At 41.3% G+C, this 14193-nt stretch overlaps 2 protein-coding genes and 1 non-coding gene across 3 annotated transcripts in view; 1 reads left to right on the top strand and 2 right to left on the bottom strand.

Annotated features, from left to right (window-relative positions):
• Nucleotides 1-7441, bottom strand: part of LOC115004760 (FERM domain-containing protein 5-like) — a 61622-nt gene extending 54181 nt beyond the window's left edge. Inside the window, 2 exon segments of the mRNA XM_029426436.1 lie at nt 5395-5939; nt 7303-7441. Coding sequence (XP_029282296.1) covers nt 5395-5496 — 102 coding nt within the window. The 5' untranslated portion in view covers nt 5497-5939; nt 7303-7441.
• A 67-nt stretch (nt 7442-7508) lies between these two features.
• Nucleotides 7509-7580, bottom strand: trnah-gug (transfer RNA histidin (anticodon GUG)). Its single transcript has one exon. It is a non-coding gene; the product is annotated as a tRNA-His (tRNA).
• Nucleotides 7581-7955: 375 nt separating this feature from the next.
• On the top strand, nt 7956-13483 carry cry5 (cryptochrome circadian regulator 5). The gene is made up of 11 exons (XM_029458544.1): nt 7956-8044; nt 8397-8613; nt 8715-8909; nt 9026-9144; nt 9276-9430; nt 10721-10861; nt 11092-11259; nt 11383-11523; nt 11899-12050; nt 12137-12369; nt 12462-13483. The coding sequence occupies exons 2-11, from the start codon at nt 8399-8401 to the stop codon at nt 12521-12523; spliced, it is 1581 nt and encodes a 526-aa protein (XP_029314404.1). The 5' UTR covers nt 7956-8044; nt 8397-8398; the 3' UTR covers nt 12524-13483.
• Nucleotides 13484-14193: the final 710 nt, after the last annotated feature.

The following is a 14193-nucleotide window of genomic DNA, read 5'->3' as shown; positions in this document are numbered from 1 at the left end:
GACCGTGTGGTGATTATTAAACGCGTTCTTGACCAGTCACATTGCTCTGAAACAGCTGTGTCAATCACAGGGAAGTATAATAAAGGATACAAACATCAACATCTAATCAAAACCATGTCAGCGGCAGAAGTGCATTGTAATATATCATGAATGAATCAAGGATTGCTGTATGTTTTGGAACCATTTAAATACTTACGAGCCAGAGGAAATAACAATACATTGATGTTTTAACCCTTTGTGCTGCTGGTGTTAGCTCTGCTGGCGTTAGCTCTGCTGGCGTTAGCTCTGCTGGCGTTAGCTCTGCTGGCGTTAGCTCTGCTGGCGTTAGCTCTGCTGGCGTTAGCTCTGCTGACGTTAGCTCTGCTGACGTTAGCTCTGCAGATGTTAGCTCTGCTGGCGTTAGCGCTGCAGGCGTTAGCTCAGCTGATGTTAGCTCTGCAGATGTTAGCTCTGCTGGCGTTAGCTCTGCAGGTGTTAGCTCTGCAGATGTTAGCTCTGCAGATGTTAGCTCTGCTGGCGTTAGCTCTGCTACTACGAGCAGCTAGAATGCAGCTCGTCTGCTGCTGGTCCAAGTCCCGACCAGAGCGTTAGTCCTTTAACATTAATTCAGATTAGTTTTATTCATGGTGTATTTTTGGAATAACATTAATGCTTTCGAGCAGTGGTGGCTGAGGGGGACGGCGCTTGTTTGTTTTTTTCAAGCAGCACTTTATCGTTCAGCAAAATAAAAGTCTAAAAACACACAACGTTAACTTTATCCAAACGCCGTCGTCCTTTCAGCTCGTGCAGTTTGACATGTATCGTGCTGTAATGCAGCTCGAGAGCCTTTTTCATCACCGCAAGCGCGTCTGCACAAACTAGGCACACTGGCCTTTTACTTCCACAAAGAAATAATTGTTCGTCCATTTCTCCTGGAACATTCTGCATCCACCTTTCTCTGTTTTACACTCGCCATGCTGCCTTCGCTGATGGCAATGACTTCAGTTTAATATTGAAGTTTTTTGACACCGTGATGACACGTTCCGCTCGTGTTGTGTTCAAGGACCCTGACCTTGGCCAGGAAGGTCATTAACATTAACACATTAGTATTTGTATTAGTATTTGGTCTGGTTTGCACTAATTTAAATGATGAAACCTATTCTGTGATTTTGTGGTAAGATGCTAGTCATTATAATTACTTTGAGTTTGGAGGTGAAGGCAACATAAGCAGAGGAGCAGACCCTTGCATGTATGAAAACAAAATATGTTACAACCTCTATTCCAAATTTAGCAGTGCACACCAAGAAGAAAACAATATGAGTGCAGAGAGACCACTTTGGAGACAAGAGCAACCCATTTCAATAATGCATTCACAATGCAAAATGAGAGGAGCGCCTTCCAAGTTCTACATTTGGCTTCTAAAGAACAGCCCTAATTTAATTAGCGGACTGCGCAGGACCTGAGCTGGTGCCAAGTGACTGAAAGACTCATTCATTCGTCTCCGTGGATCAATGCTTTTCCATCATTCATCTTGCCGTCAATCTCTAATATAGATATTATGGCTCATGATAGGAATATTAATTTAGAGTAAATGGCTGCATCAAATGTTTAACCTGATGGAAAACTGTTAGATTAAGCTGCATCGTGAGGTTCATGCTATGGATGTTGATTTGAAATCACATATCTTGTATGTTCCTATGATAAATTCATTAGATATAACTATAATGTGCGACATTGAAGTGTTTATTCGCCTCTTCTGTGTTATCTAATGAGATGCTGCTGATTAAGAGTGGCAGACCGCAACTGTTTAACCACACTCCATGATAATTCAAAGCTGTCTGGGGTATAACTGCCAAACAAACATAGATCTAAAAAATCTGGGACTCTGTTGAATGAGCTCTGGCTAAATCTGCACTATAAATATTTTCCAGGACAAGAATAGCAAGATGGGCAGTAACTTTAAGAGTTAGCAGGACACAAATGCAGCAAACATTACATTATATTTAGCCGACGCTTTTGTGCAAAGCGACTTACAATAAGTGCAAAACAACCATGAGGATACAAACTCAGAACAGCAGGAATATTGCAAAAGTATATTAATTTCAAATAGGCCAAACTATTAACAAGTTTTGTATGTGGAGCCCCCTGAACTATACACCCCACCGTGCCTACCGAGGACTTCTTAAAGCTTCTATGGTGCCTTTGAGCTCCCTTCGTAGCACCTTCCACCTTTTCCCCCATAAATTAATCCTGGATTGAGGCTTTGAGATCGAGGATGAGTTGTGACTGTGAGAAGCCTGTGAACATCCTGCAGGAATGAATGGTGTTGAAAGAACATGAGAAATCAATAAACATGAGTCGTCCTACGCTTCCTGGGTCATGATGTAATCAGCCACACTGTTATCAGTAGGTGAGGGGGACAGGCACACACACACACACACACACACACACACAGGTGAGGTAAACAGGTGGTGGTGGTGGAATCTGATGAGGCTGGCAGATAAGCTCTGTAAACTGACAAGCAAAGGGGTTTTGGTCTGGTGCCCCGTGTCCATGTTAAAAAACAAGTTCACTTCATCTCTGCTTTGCTGACTTCCTATTCCTCTCCACGCTGCATTAATACTGTTCTTCCATCAATGAAGGTCAAATCAACCATGATTCCATTATGAAGGTTTTTCAGTATAACAGTTTGAGCTAATTGAGCTAAATGGGGCCTTAATTCTAGGTCACTTCTCCAAGGTGTGCAGGAGAGGACAGCAGATATCCGCTCCCTTTCTTAGTGAGCCAACAATGTTGTCATGCTCCAGTAAGGTCACTGTGATGTCCTTTATTATGCAGATGAAAAATGACATGTTCACCAGTGCTTATTTAGCTTAGCAGACGCTTTGTGTAAAACATGATTAATATAACTCCCTAAATGTCGTGTTCACACATTCTAATGCCGGCAAATAAACGGTGACGTTGTTGTTGTAAACAATGGACAATTGATTAAGCCCATGATCCTATTTATGTTTTCATTTAGACCAATTCTGCATCATCAAGAGCCCCATGGTGGCAAATAATGGCGTATTTCATTATTTCCCATGGTGGAAATAATGAAATATGGCAATAGAAAGCTAATCCCTCTCAAAAGGAGCTCCGCTAGAATTTAAGCATTTGGTCCCTGCTGTGTGCGTTCAGTTTGCTAAAAGGGTGGGATCAGCATATCTCAACAGCCAAACACTTTGAGTCATAACAGGGTGAAGGAGCTGCTCAAAAGTCAATGGGGAAAGATTATAAACACAACTCATCAACAAAACACTACACACTGTGTCTTCCTCTGAAATCAGAAGGCAAAAACTTTCATAGTGTTTTACTTGTAAATATTAAAACTGAAAGTTAAGTTGGAAAGTTGCATCAATGACAAAACATGTATTTTTTTTATCTCAAAATGGAATTGAGAGAAAGCAAAGCTCAGGGCCTGAAAGTCACTACCAGTCTCGAGTACAACTAGTTGGCGATATGTATTATTTAGTTACCGACAGGAAGAGGACAAGCGAAGGACCAGAGACGTAAAATCGCCATTTCATCTGTCCCCCGAGCACTGCCACTTTAAGTTGTTAGACGTTGAAAGACTCGCTTTGCCGTCAGATCCTAGAAATGAACAGGTGGTGATGGTCTTTGTGTGCTGTCATCTCTAATTCAGCAGCAATGGAATCCCTTCGAGTAACAAGCTTCAAACAAAGCAACTCAAAGGGCCAGGTTAGATGATGCACACAGACTTCTCAATGATGCAGCTGCACTAAAGACCTTGCAGACACACACACACACACACACACACACACACACACACACACACACACACACACACACACACACACACACACACACACACACACACTTTGATTTACAAAGGAAGTAATAGACATTAATCACTTGCTCTTACTCCTCCGCTCCCTAGCGTATACACAGTCTTTTTAACGACTCTAGTCATGTCTCACCTTCATTTGTGTCAATACATTGATTTTTGAGACTCAAGAAGCACAAGAAATAAAGAAAAATGCTTTGAACAAGTCTGCAAGAGATGCACGGAGTAAGGGACTGATTGACTGATTCAAGGTGCAGAATCTGTATTGCCAGAGTACATACTATCAACAAACACAGGAACAAAAGAAACTAATCTGACAGTCTACCTTCTTATACCGCAGCCTCAAGAAGTCACCATAAAGTAGAGTTAATGATTCTCTGCCACTGTATCAATAACACATAAGAAACTATGATGGACTCCTATCATAGCTGGAACTATATAAATAAGTGAGAATAGGAAAGTAAAGATTTAGTGGCACTAACAGCATTAGCCCAAAGGCACTTAAACTACTTAAAAAGCTATTGATTTAAAGCTAAACTTCACCAACATTTGTCTTTAATAAATGCATCCCGGAGTTGGAAACACTGGTTTGAAGAGAGGCTAATGCACACTTGTGTTGGCAACTAATGCCTAGCACACTGAAAAGAAACCCGATAGATTAGCAGAGGAAACCCATGACTGCTCCTTATTATTGTCACACTGCTTCAAACCTTTATGGTCCCCAGAAAGTTTGGATCGGTTGGGTCTTGCTGCAAGTGGCTTTCATCTTCATAAAAAAGCAGCGCTCCATGAATTTACTTGATCACTAAGTAAGAAGATAATATGTTTTAAGATAATGAATACCATTGGCTTTGTCACAACAGAGGCTTTTCTTCCTGGGGTCCAAAAGGCTTAGCAAAGTGATACTCTATGGTCAAGCTCTGGGTCAGTGTGAAGGGCAAATTGACAACTGGGGGCATGACACCTGCTTTGTTAACACAAATTGAGATACAAGCATCTTGCTTAGCCTCTATTTCTACTAATTAGAATCTAAACAACACTAACCCTAACCCTGGTTATAGAACTAAAACCTCTTATGCCTCTTCCAGCCAAAGCATCCAGAAATAATCTCTGATCCGTCCACTAAAATCGTTCAAAATCAGATTATCCAGATTTATTTCATAATGCATTCAAATCAATGCATGCATGGAGCCGCTGAAATGACAGCAGTTTGAAGAGAGATTGTATTTTGTTTTATTTAGTCTTCTGTTGGAAATTCAAAATAGTGCAAATTAATAATCCTTCATTTTGCTGCGCAATGCACATCATGATGTCCACACAGGTATGGACGTCTGCAGCCCATTGATGACACACGTCTGGCCATCAACACATAGCAACATTCAAATATATTTGTGTGACGGTGCATGGAGTTAAGGTAGATGACACATCCTTTGCAGCAGACTGGGAGAGATGTGCTGGGGGGGTGAGGGGGGGGATCATATTACCTGATCACCGCCCCGTTACGTGTCAATAGCACGTCCTCCACAACAAGGTGATTTGAGAAACAGGACATGTTGGCCCCCACTGACCTGAATAGTGCAGGTGTACTCCGAATCGTCCAGCAGCCTCACAGTGCAGTTGCATTCCCTGTCCAGACTCCTGATGCTGCTGCTCATCAGTCGGCTCAGCATCTTCTCGATCGTCTGTGTACGGGACCAGGGAGAAGGGCGCGCAGCACATACATACAAGTTTTATCTTTTGTCACGTTAACGACGTCCCTGTTGTTTAGTCCAACACCTGGTCAGCGGCAGCGACTGTGCAGAGCGGCGGCGGTGGTGCATCCTTTTATCAGTGTGTGAGCGCTGACTGGCCGAGGTGCCACACGGTGCGTGTCTTCAGTCAGTGAGGGGTGGAAATAGTGCTACTGCTGCTGCACTCTCTCTGGTCCGGTTAGACTGTCGCCCCTCACCACACCTTCTCCCCCCCTTTGCCGTTGCCATGCCGCTCTAATGCTGCTGGGCGGGCTGAAGCCGGTGAGTGGCGAGCCTGTCAGCCAACCAAAGCAAAGACTGAGCTGCTGCCTTCACAGTTAACGACTGGAGCCGAAATTCCGATAGGCCAGTGGTCATCGTGACTGCAGACACATGGTGGGAATAATAACACAGTGGGGGGGCTTCAATTTCACAAGTCAAACAATAATGAACAGGCACTTTATGCTGCTGCAGAAGTTAATCAACGAATTGATAAGTGACATTGAACATTTTATAACGAGGCACTTAGGCTTTTTAAACTTGTCAAATTAGATAGACTAATACAATTAACATCAAGAATACATTGAATGTTATATGAATGCATATAACAATTAAATGCATAACCTTGTTCTTTTATGCGCTCAGTGTAAACAGTCATATCTCAGTAGCCAAGCACGAGCCAGATTTCCCCATTTACCTCTTTGCTTAATTGCAATATTTCCGACAGGACTTGAAGGCAGCAGCACATTTGAACATTGTTTCCGCCTCTTTCTACAGGTTGATTACCTGTCCCCTTCGTGTAGTCAGCACGACTATGGTATACTATGTAGCCATGTAAAACAAGCAGAAACATTGTTCCCATCTGCTGATATTAGGTTATTATTAGGATGTGCCTCATGTAACAGGGTCAGATAGATAGAATGGTCAATTTGGACTCGAAATTTCTGACTTTATATATTAAAAGTAGCTTAATAATAAAGTAAAATTAATTAATAAAGCGGGCAACCACCTCCACATTCACTCATTTACACCGGAGAGCAGCAGCAGAATACATTAATTGAACTCTATAGAACTCAATGGGGATTAAATGCCTCACTTGAGGGGTTACACACCCCCTATAAAGCCATCTTGAAGGTTCTCAGTTTTTATTCTGTCACGAGCGTCACGCTTCACATCCTTCTGTATTACTGCAGACACGAGTTTTGTTGAATGAGTTTGAGACTACTTGTTAAGATTATACTCTTCCGGTTGTCCTGACTGGGTCTCCCCCTGGTGGTGCTTTACGGTAAGGACAATGAAGTGGGGACCGACCGAACAAAGTTATAGGCAGTATGTCGAAGTATTCAGATCACTCACTGTGAAAACACTCCACTACAAGTAAAATGCATGCATTTAAAACCTTACTTAAGTAAAAGTATGTAAGTATTATCAGCCAAATGTAGTCTACGTAAAGTAGCCCTATAAAAAGTAAAAGTAGCCTACATTGTGCAGTCAAATGGTCGCTTCAGTGTTTTATTCTATCGTTTTTGGATTAGCCTAATATTGTATTAAAGTGTATGTGACATTTTACCACTGTAAATGTTTTTGGTTATTCTAAATGTATCTATTGTGTATGTTGTTTACCAGTAGGTTAGTATTATTATTATTATTATTATTATTATTATTATTATTATTATTATTATTATTATTATTATTATTAGTATTAGTATTAGTATTATAAAGCTGCATGACAATCAAGTAGTTTACCTCTCATGTGTACGTTACTTGAGTAAATGCCTTATATTCCACCACTGAGATCACCATCATAAAAGTTTTATTTACGATAAAAAAATCTTTCCATGCAGATAAAATAAGTATGTTGTTTCGAAGTAATATTAACGGGATTTGTCCGTGATATTTCAGCAACAATATTTGCAAAAATACAGCCCATCTGCCGTGACATTGTACCACAATGCCGTGACCCGGATTCGAACCGGGGTTGCTGCGGCCACAACGCAGAGTACTAACCACTATACGATCACGGCGAGCTACGATGAGCTGGCGGGTTTGACATGGAGGAAACTTGATGTATTGACTGCACCGAGCCCTCTGCGGGACTGTTGCATGACGAGCTTTTTGGTTTACAGGGTGAATACTTCCCTGTTACAGCTTGTTGTTCGTCTCTCGTGGATAGTAACACGTGGAAGACACAGTGCCTGCACATTTTTATTCAATAATCTGCCCACGGCCACCTTTAAAAACATGTTTTAACGGAGGTAACTTGCAGTATGGCTACTTATTGTTTGCACAATAGTGACATCTGGTTTTCACACTGACGAACTGCACGAGCGACATGTGGCGCTTCTCTCCGCTGGTTGGTTGATTTTGCTGCAGACGTAGCAGAGCTTCCTGTTTTGTAACGCAAATCAACGTGCTGGTTACCAAACAGTAAAGCAGACCTCTCAGTAAAACAAGCGGAATTGTTACAGTTTTTTTAAGCACAATTAAGGTAAAGTTTCGCAAAACAGCTGCGACATTTTATTATAATATTGTTGGTTCGTTGTTTTGAGTCCATGTTGACAAATGCATGCATTGTTTCTGCAAAAGTGTCGTCTTATGGCTATAAAAAAATAAGCGCATGAATTTGAGTCGATGCAAATGTATCAATTTCAAGCAGTTCTGTGAAACTTATTGGACTTTTAAGCTCATTTTGTTATATTTGTCACTCTATAAACATGCATATTAGACACCCAGTTCACCTTTTGCATGTAATGTCTGTGTAACTCACATATACTTCCTTCAGGGCTCATTGTGGAATAAAGAAAAGTCTAAATATATGTCTGCTACTGATGTGTTCACAGCGATGGCTCATACTTGTATTCACTGGTTCCGCAAGGGACTCAGGCTGCATGACAACCCAGCACTGATGGCTGCTCTGAGGGACTGTAAGGAGCTGTACCCTGTGTTCATCCTGGACCCTTCCCTCCATAATAACACCTGTGTGGGTATCAATCGCTGGAGGTTCCTCGTCGGAGCCCTCAAAGACCTGGACTGCAGCCTCAGGAAACTCAACTCCAGGTAGAGACACAAGGGCAGCATTCAGAAATATTGAATACTAAGAAAGAAACGCATTTAAATGTTGTTATACTATCTTATGGTGGTGTGTTCGACTCCTTCAGGCTGTTTGTTGTGAGAGGGAAGCCCGAGGAAGTGTTCCCCGAGCTGTTCCACATGTGGAAAGTCACAAAGTTGACCTATGAGTACGACACAGAGCCCTACAGTCTTAGCCGGGACAAAACGGTGACCACACTGGCCAAAGAGCACGGAGTCGACGTCATCTACAAAATCTCACACACTCTTTATGATATAGACCGGTATTGTACACACTGTTTCCTTACAGTTTTAATTCAATCCTATGCTCGGCTACTTATTTGATGCTGCATCTCACTGTTTTGATGGTGATTTGTTATCGTCTGTCATGTCTTCATAGGATAATTGAGGAAAACAACGGGAATGCTCCCCTTACTTATAACCGTATGCGGGCTATATTGAAGACTCTTGGTTCCCCTAAGAAGCCCATCCCTGCTCCAGCCATGGAAGATACGAAAGGTACTACGACCAACACGGGATCATAACAGTGAATTATCGTAATGTCTTAATGGAAATAAACAACCAATTTGAACGCATTAAAGGTTGAAAAGCTAACGTACAAGAATTTAAATATATCTCTTCTGTCACAGATGTGAAGACGCCTTGTTCAGACAACCATGAGAAGAGATACGGGATCCCTACGCTGCAGGAGCTCGGCCAGGACGCTGCGGCTCTTGGAGAGGAGCAGTTCCCCGGAGGAGAACAGGAGGCTCTGAGGAGACTCGATGAACACATGAAAAGAACGGTATTTTGCTTTAACATATATTCTTTCTCTCTACAAGACTGAAGGGCGTTTGACACTGACACTCACTACTGAGACATGGAAATAAAATGATTTTAAACGTCTTTTAAGAAAACCCGCATCCAAACCTACAAAAAAGAATGCTTCATTATTCAAGTATTGGAGTTGGTACAGAGATGCATTAAAGTAACGTTTAAAGGACATTTAAAGACGTTTGAAGACATTTAAAGACGTTTAAAGACATTTAAAGACGTTTGAAGACGTTTAAGACGTTTGAAAGACGTTTAAAGACTGTTTGAAGACTTTTAAAGACGCTTGAAGACGTTTGAAAGACGTTTGAAGACGTTTAAAGACGTTTAAAGACATTTAAAGACATTTAAAGACGTTTAAAGACGTTTAAAGACGTTTAAAGACGTTTGAAGACGTTTAAAGACCTTTGAAGACGTTTGAAGACGTTTAAGACGTTTGAAAGACGTTTAAAGACTTTGAAGACGTTGAAGACGTTTGAAGACGTTTGAAGACGTTAAGACTTTAAAGACCTTTAAAGACGTTTGAAGACGTTTGAAGACATTTAAAAGATCGTTTACTAGACATTTAAAGACCTTTGAGACATTTGAAGACATTTAAAGACGTTTAAGACGTTTGAAGACCTTTAAAGACGTATTGAAGACATTTGAAGACGTTTGAAGACGTTTAAAGACATTTGAAGACGTTTGAAGACGTTTGAAGACATTTTAAAGACGTTTAAAGACGTTTGAAGACATTTAAAGACGTTTGAAGACGTTTGAAGACGTTTAAAGACGTTTGAAGACGTTTGAAGACGTTTAAAGACGTTTAAAGACGTTTAAAGACGTTTAAAGACGTTTGAAGACGGGCTGTTTTCACATTGTACATTCATAAATGTAAGTGTGCTTTCATCATTTTGTGTGTGTGTGTGTGTGTGTGTGTGTGTGTGTGATTGTTACATGACTATCAGCATGTGATGTGGTCTGACATTTGAACTTTTGTTATCATGAATAACAAAAGTTTTGCACATATTGCAACATTTCCTTAAAACAATATCATAAACCTGCTTTTGCATGTTGTTGAAAACACTTAAGCAATGATGCTAATAATTATTATGTTCATTCCCTTTCTTCAGTTTGCTGTTCATACATTACCGTATCAACGTAAGAGCAAAAATAGAATCTTTTAATAAATATAAGTGTATATGTTTAACAAAAAAGAAATACCCCGGTACCTTAAATGTCCTCTCTCTTTGACCCGTACGTTTCATCTGTTGTCTTCCTCCAGGGTTGGGTGTGTAGCTTTGAGAAGCCGCAGACTTCTCCAAACTCTCTGAGCCCCAGCACCACGGTCCTCAGTCCTTATGTCACATTCGGCTGCCTGTCTGCACGCACCTTCTGGTGGAGGCTGACGGACGTCTATCAGGGGGTGAGAGTCACCACTGCAGTACAGGTTTTGTACTTAGTATGCTACGCTGTGAATAAGGCTGCATGCTGGTCAATCATGGTATTGTAACTTAACCTTCCTCAATGTTTAATACTTTTCAACAAGATGGTGGTTTATGCTTTATAGGAACGGCTGAAAATGTACGACAACATGTCCTAACGTGTGTTACAGCTTGACTTAGTCTGACTGTTGTGTATGTGTGGCATTTGCAGAAGAAGCACTCCGATCCTCCAGTGTCCCTGCACGGCCAGCTGCTGTGGAGAGAGTTCTTCTACACCGCTAGTGTGGGTATCCCTAGCTTTGACAAGATGGAGGGCAACCCTGTATGTACGCAGGTGGATTGGGACACAAACCCAGAGTTTCTGGCTGCATGGAGAGAGGTACCGAGTCCGTTTAAGTGAAGTTCTGCTGTCGGGAGAAGAGTTTTCAGTTTCAGTTGCATCGCTAATTTCCTGGATCGTGAATATTCCTTGTCACCCTGGACGTTCTGTATTTCCCCGAAGGCTCGGACTGGTTTCCCCTTCATCGACGCCATCATGACTCAGCTGAGGCAGGAGGGCTGGATCCACCATCTCGCCAGACATGCTGTTGCTTGTTTTCTCACCAGGGGAGACCTGTGGATCAGCTGGGAAGAAGGACAGAAGGTGTGTAAATGAGCATCCCCTACTACTGTAGATTAAGTAAAGCCCAAGTAAATAACACATCCAGTCCCACGCCACATGTTTCCATGTGCAGTTTACAATGGAAACAGGGAGACAGCTGCACAATAACACCTCCCTATGTGGTCTTAATGAAATGGCTTTGCAAAATACAACCAGACTAACCTTTAGATTTGATACAATGCAAATTGAGATATATATATATATATATATATATATATATATATATATATATATATATCTCAATTTGCATTGTGGGTGATGCAGGCGGCTCCAGGTTTTAAAATGGAAGTAGATTGCACTTTACTGTCCATCGTGAGTCTTGTCGATCTTCTCACATTGTCTTCGCCGCTCCTGAAGGTGTTCGAGGAGCTTTTATTGGATGGCGACTGGGCTCTGAACGCTGGAAACTGGCAGTGGCTCTCAGCCAGTGCCTTCTTCCACCAGTTCTTCAGGGTCTACTCCCCGGTCGCATTTGGCAAGAAGACAGACAAAAATGGAGACTACATCAAGTAAGATCATAAACCCAACAAGCTCAAGGCGTCACACATAATACATGGACTATATGAAGTCACCGTACCTCCACTCTGCTTTACAGAAAGTACCTTCCTCTTCTGAAGAAGTTCCCAGCCCAGTACATCTATGAGCCTTGGAAAGCTCCCCGCAGTGTCCAGCAGGCAGCAGGATGCATTGTGGGTAAAGACTACCCACGTCCCATTGCACAGCATGAAGTGATCAGCAAGACGAACATCCAGAGGATGAAGTTAGCTTATGCCAAGAGGTCCGCAGACCCTGCTGAATCACCAAAGAAACCCCCCAGCAAGAAGCAAGGTATTGTATATGTATATCTTTATGAGCGGTTTATCTGTTTTAATGTTAGTCGTGTTCACAGAACATCCTGCCTCTTTATGTTTTCCTCCTAGGTGTAAAACGAAAGGCTCCATCTGTCGTTGACATGCTGACGAAGAAAGACAAAAGAAAGTAATGGTACATAATTTAATGGTAAGTAATAGAGTTATATGTAATCTAGGACTGTTCATTAAACATCACTAAGTGTATACATATATATATATATATATATATATACACACGGGTTTAATGCAATGTCTAGACAAGAAGCTAAAGAGGTTTGTCTTTCTTTATGTATGCACTGTGTCTACTTCTTTTTTTATTGGTTACTAGTTTACCTTTTTATACTGTATCTATTTCAGTGTTTAAAAGTGAGTGTTAGGTTATGCTTGAAGAATGTGTCCCTGCATGGAGATTAAGTTCAAATGCATAAAGATTTATGGCCTCATCTTATACGAGGGCTACAGTTTGTATCGAGGTTGTGTCTGTGTCACAAGTCGGCCTTACTGTTGCACGCTACTCCTTTAAATGTTTAATTATTACTCTTTACATTGTGTGTCCTCGGATGTCAATTATCCAATTCAAATAAATTCATACAAAGAATACTTCCAGATTTCACAAGTGAGGTGATGATTTCAATGCCCGAGTTATCAGCGACATATTGTCAGTGTCTGTGGCTTTATGTCCATTCTCAGTAGTTTGTCCTGCATTATGGTGAAACATAAAATTGAAAGTGTATCTTTTGTATGTAAGAGTGAGCTCTCACTGTTCCCACTAGAGGACACTGTAATCCCACCTGCAGAAAGATCTTTCCCTTTGTTATGAGGTTATACTGTGCAGTATATAAATATATAAATATCTTTTATTGAGTGAATTGATCAAGTTTAAGCGACTAAATCTCAGTTTTATAATATTCATTAATACATGTGTCAGTATAATGTAAAAAGTATTATCTTGTTAACACATTTTATGTTAACTGGGTGCTGAACAGGAACAAAAACAATTATACTAAACGCCTGTAAAAGTACCAATATCTTGCATAATTTATATCATCTTGTTTTATATATTATCTCCTATCAATAAAGGTTTTGCCATCTTCATGCCTACAATGTTGAATTAAAAACAGAAACAGGCTAAACTGATCCCATTCATCATAACGGCCGTCATTCTGTGTCTAATAAGAACTGTGCAATGTTAACCGAGGCTCATTAGTCAATATGAGCAACATACTGCATGTTTACAGTCTATGCATGTGATTGGCTAAAGGCAGAGCGAGCGGTCATGATGTGTGTGTGGCGGGGGGGCACACACACACACACACAACACACACACAGCTGTTCTAGGAGTTCAAGTCGTCTCCTGTTTCTGCTTCCTTGAAGCTGACACTGGTGTGAATATCCAGAAGATGATGTCACAACCTCAACAGCGGGCCAGACGGCTGTACAAAGCCGAGCTCAGTTTCCACAGAGACCTGTCAAACATCAAAACAATCTGCTGTCCAACTGTGCACGCATGTTGGGGTGCACAAAATCATGCCACCATACATACCGGTGCTGCTGAACTGAAATCCCTTCATTGATTACATATTTATTTGATATTCTTCTCTGATACTGTAAGTCACTGTAAGTCAGTCATTCTGCAATGTGGATCCTATAAACATCTTCAATTGGCCCGAACCCCAAAAATAATTAATCTGGGAATCAAAATCCCATTTGTCCCAGTTTGTCCACCGGTGTGCCCCTCTCCCTGCCGTCAGTGTTGACACCTCACCACTCGCACCATCTTGGATCTCGGTGCTGTAATATC

Source organism: Cottoperca gobio, chromosome 3 (assembly GCF_900634415.1).
Source record: "Cottoperca gobio chromosome 3, fCotGob3.1, whole genome shotgun sequence".
In the NCBI taxonomy this organism is placed as follows: Eukaryota; Metazoa; Chordata; class Actinopteri; order Perciformes; family Bovichtidae; genus Cottoperca; species Cottoperca gobio.
The sequence above is the reverse complement of the archived record's forward strand: the minus strand, read 5'-3'. Positions and strand labels throughout refer to the sequence as shown.

What these genes read in the sequence shown, in the direction of transcription:
- cry5 (XM_029458544.1), top strand. Translation starts at nt 8,399, where the DNA reads ATGGCTCATACTTGTATTCACTGGTTCCGCAAGGGACTCAGGCTGCAT. An exon ending in GCTGGGAAGAAGGACAGAAG is followed by an intron (nt 11,524 to 11,898) that starts GTGTGTAAATGA and finishes CCGCTCCTGAAG; the next exon opens with GTGTTCGAGGAGCTTTTATT. An exon ending in AAAAATGGAGACTACATCAA is followed by an intron (nt 12,051 to 12,136) that starts GTAAGATCATAA and finishes TCTGCTTTACAG; the next exon opens with AAAGTACCTTCCTCTTCTGA.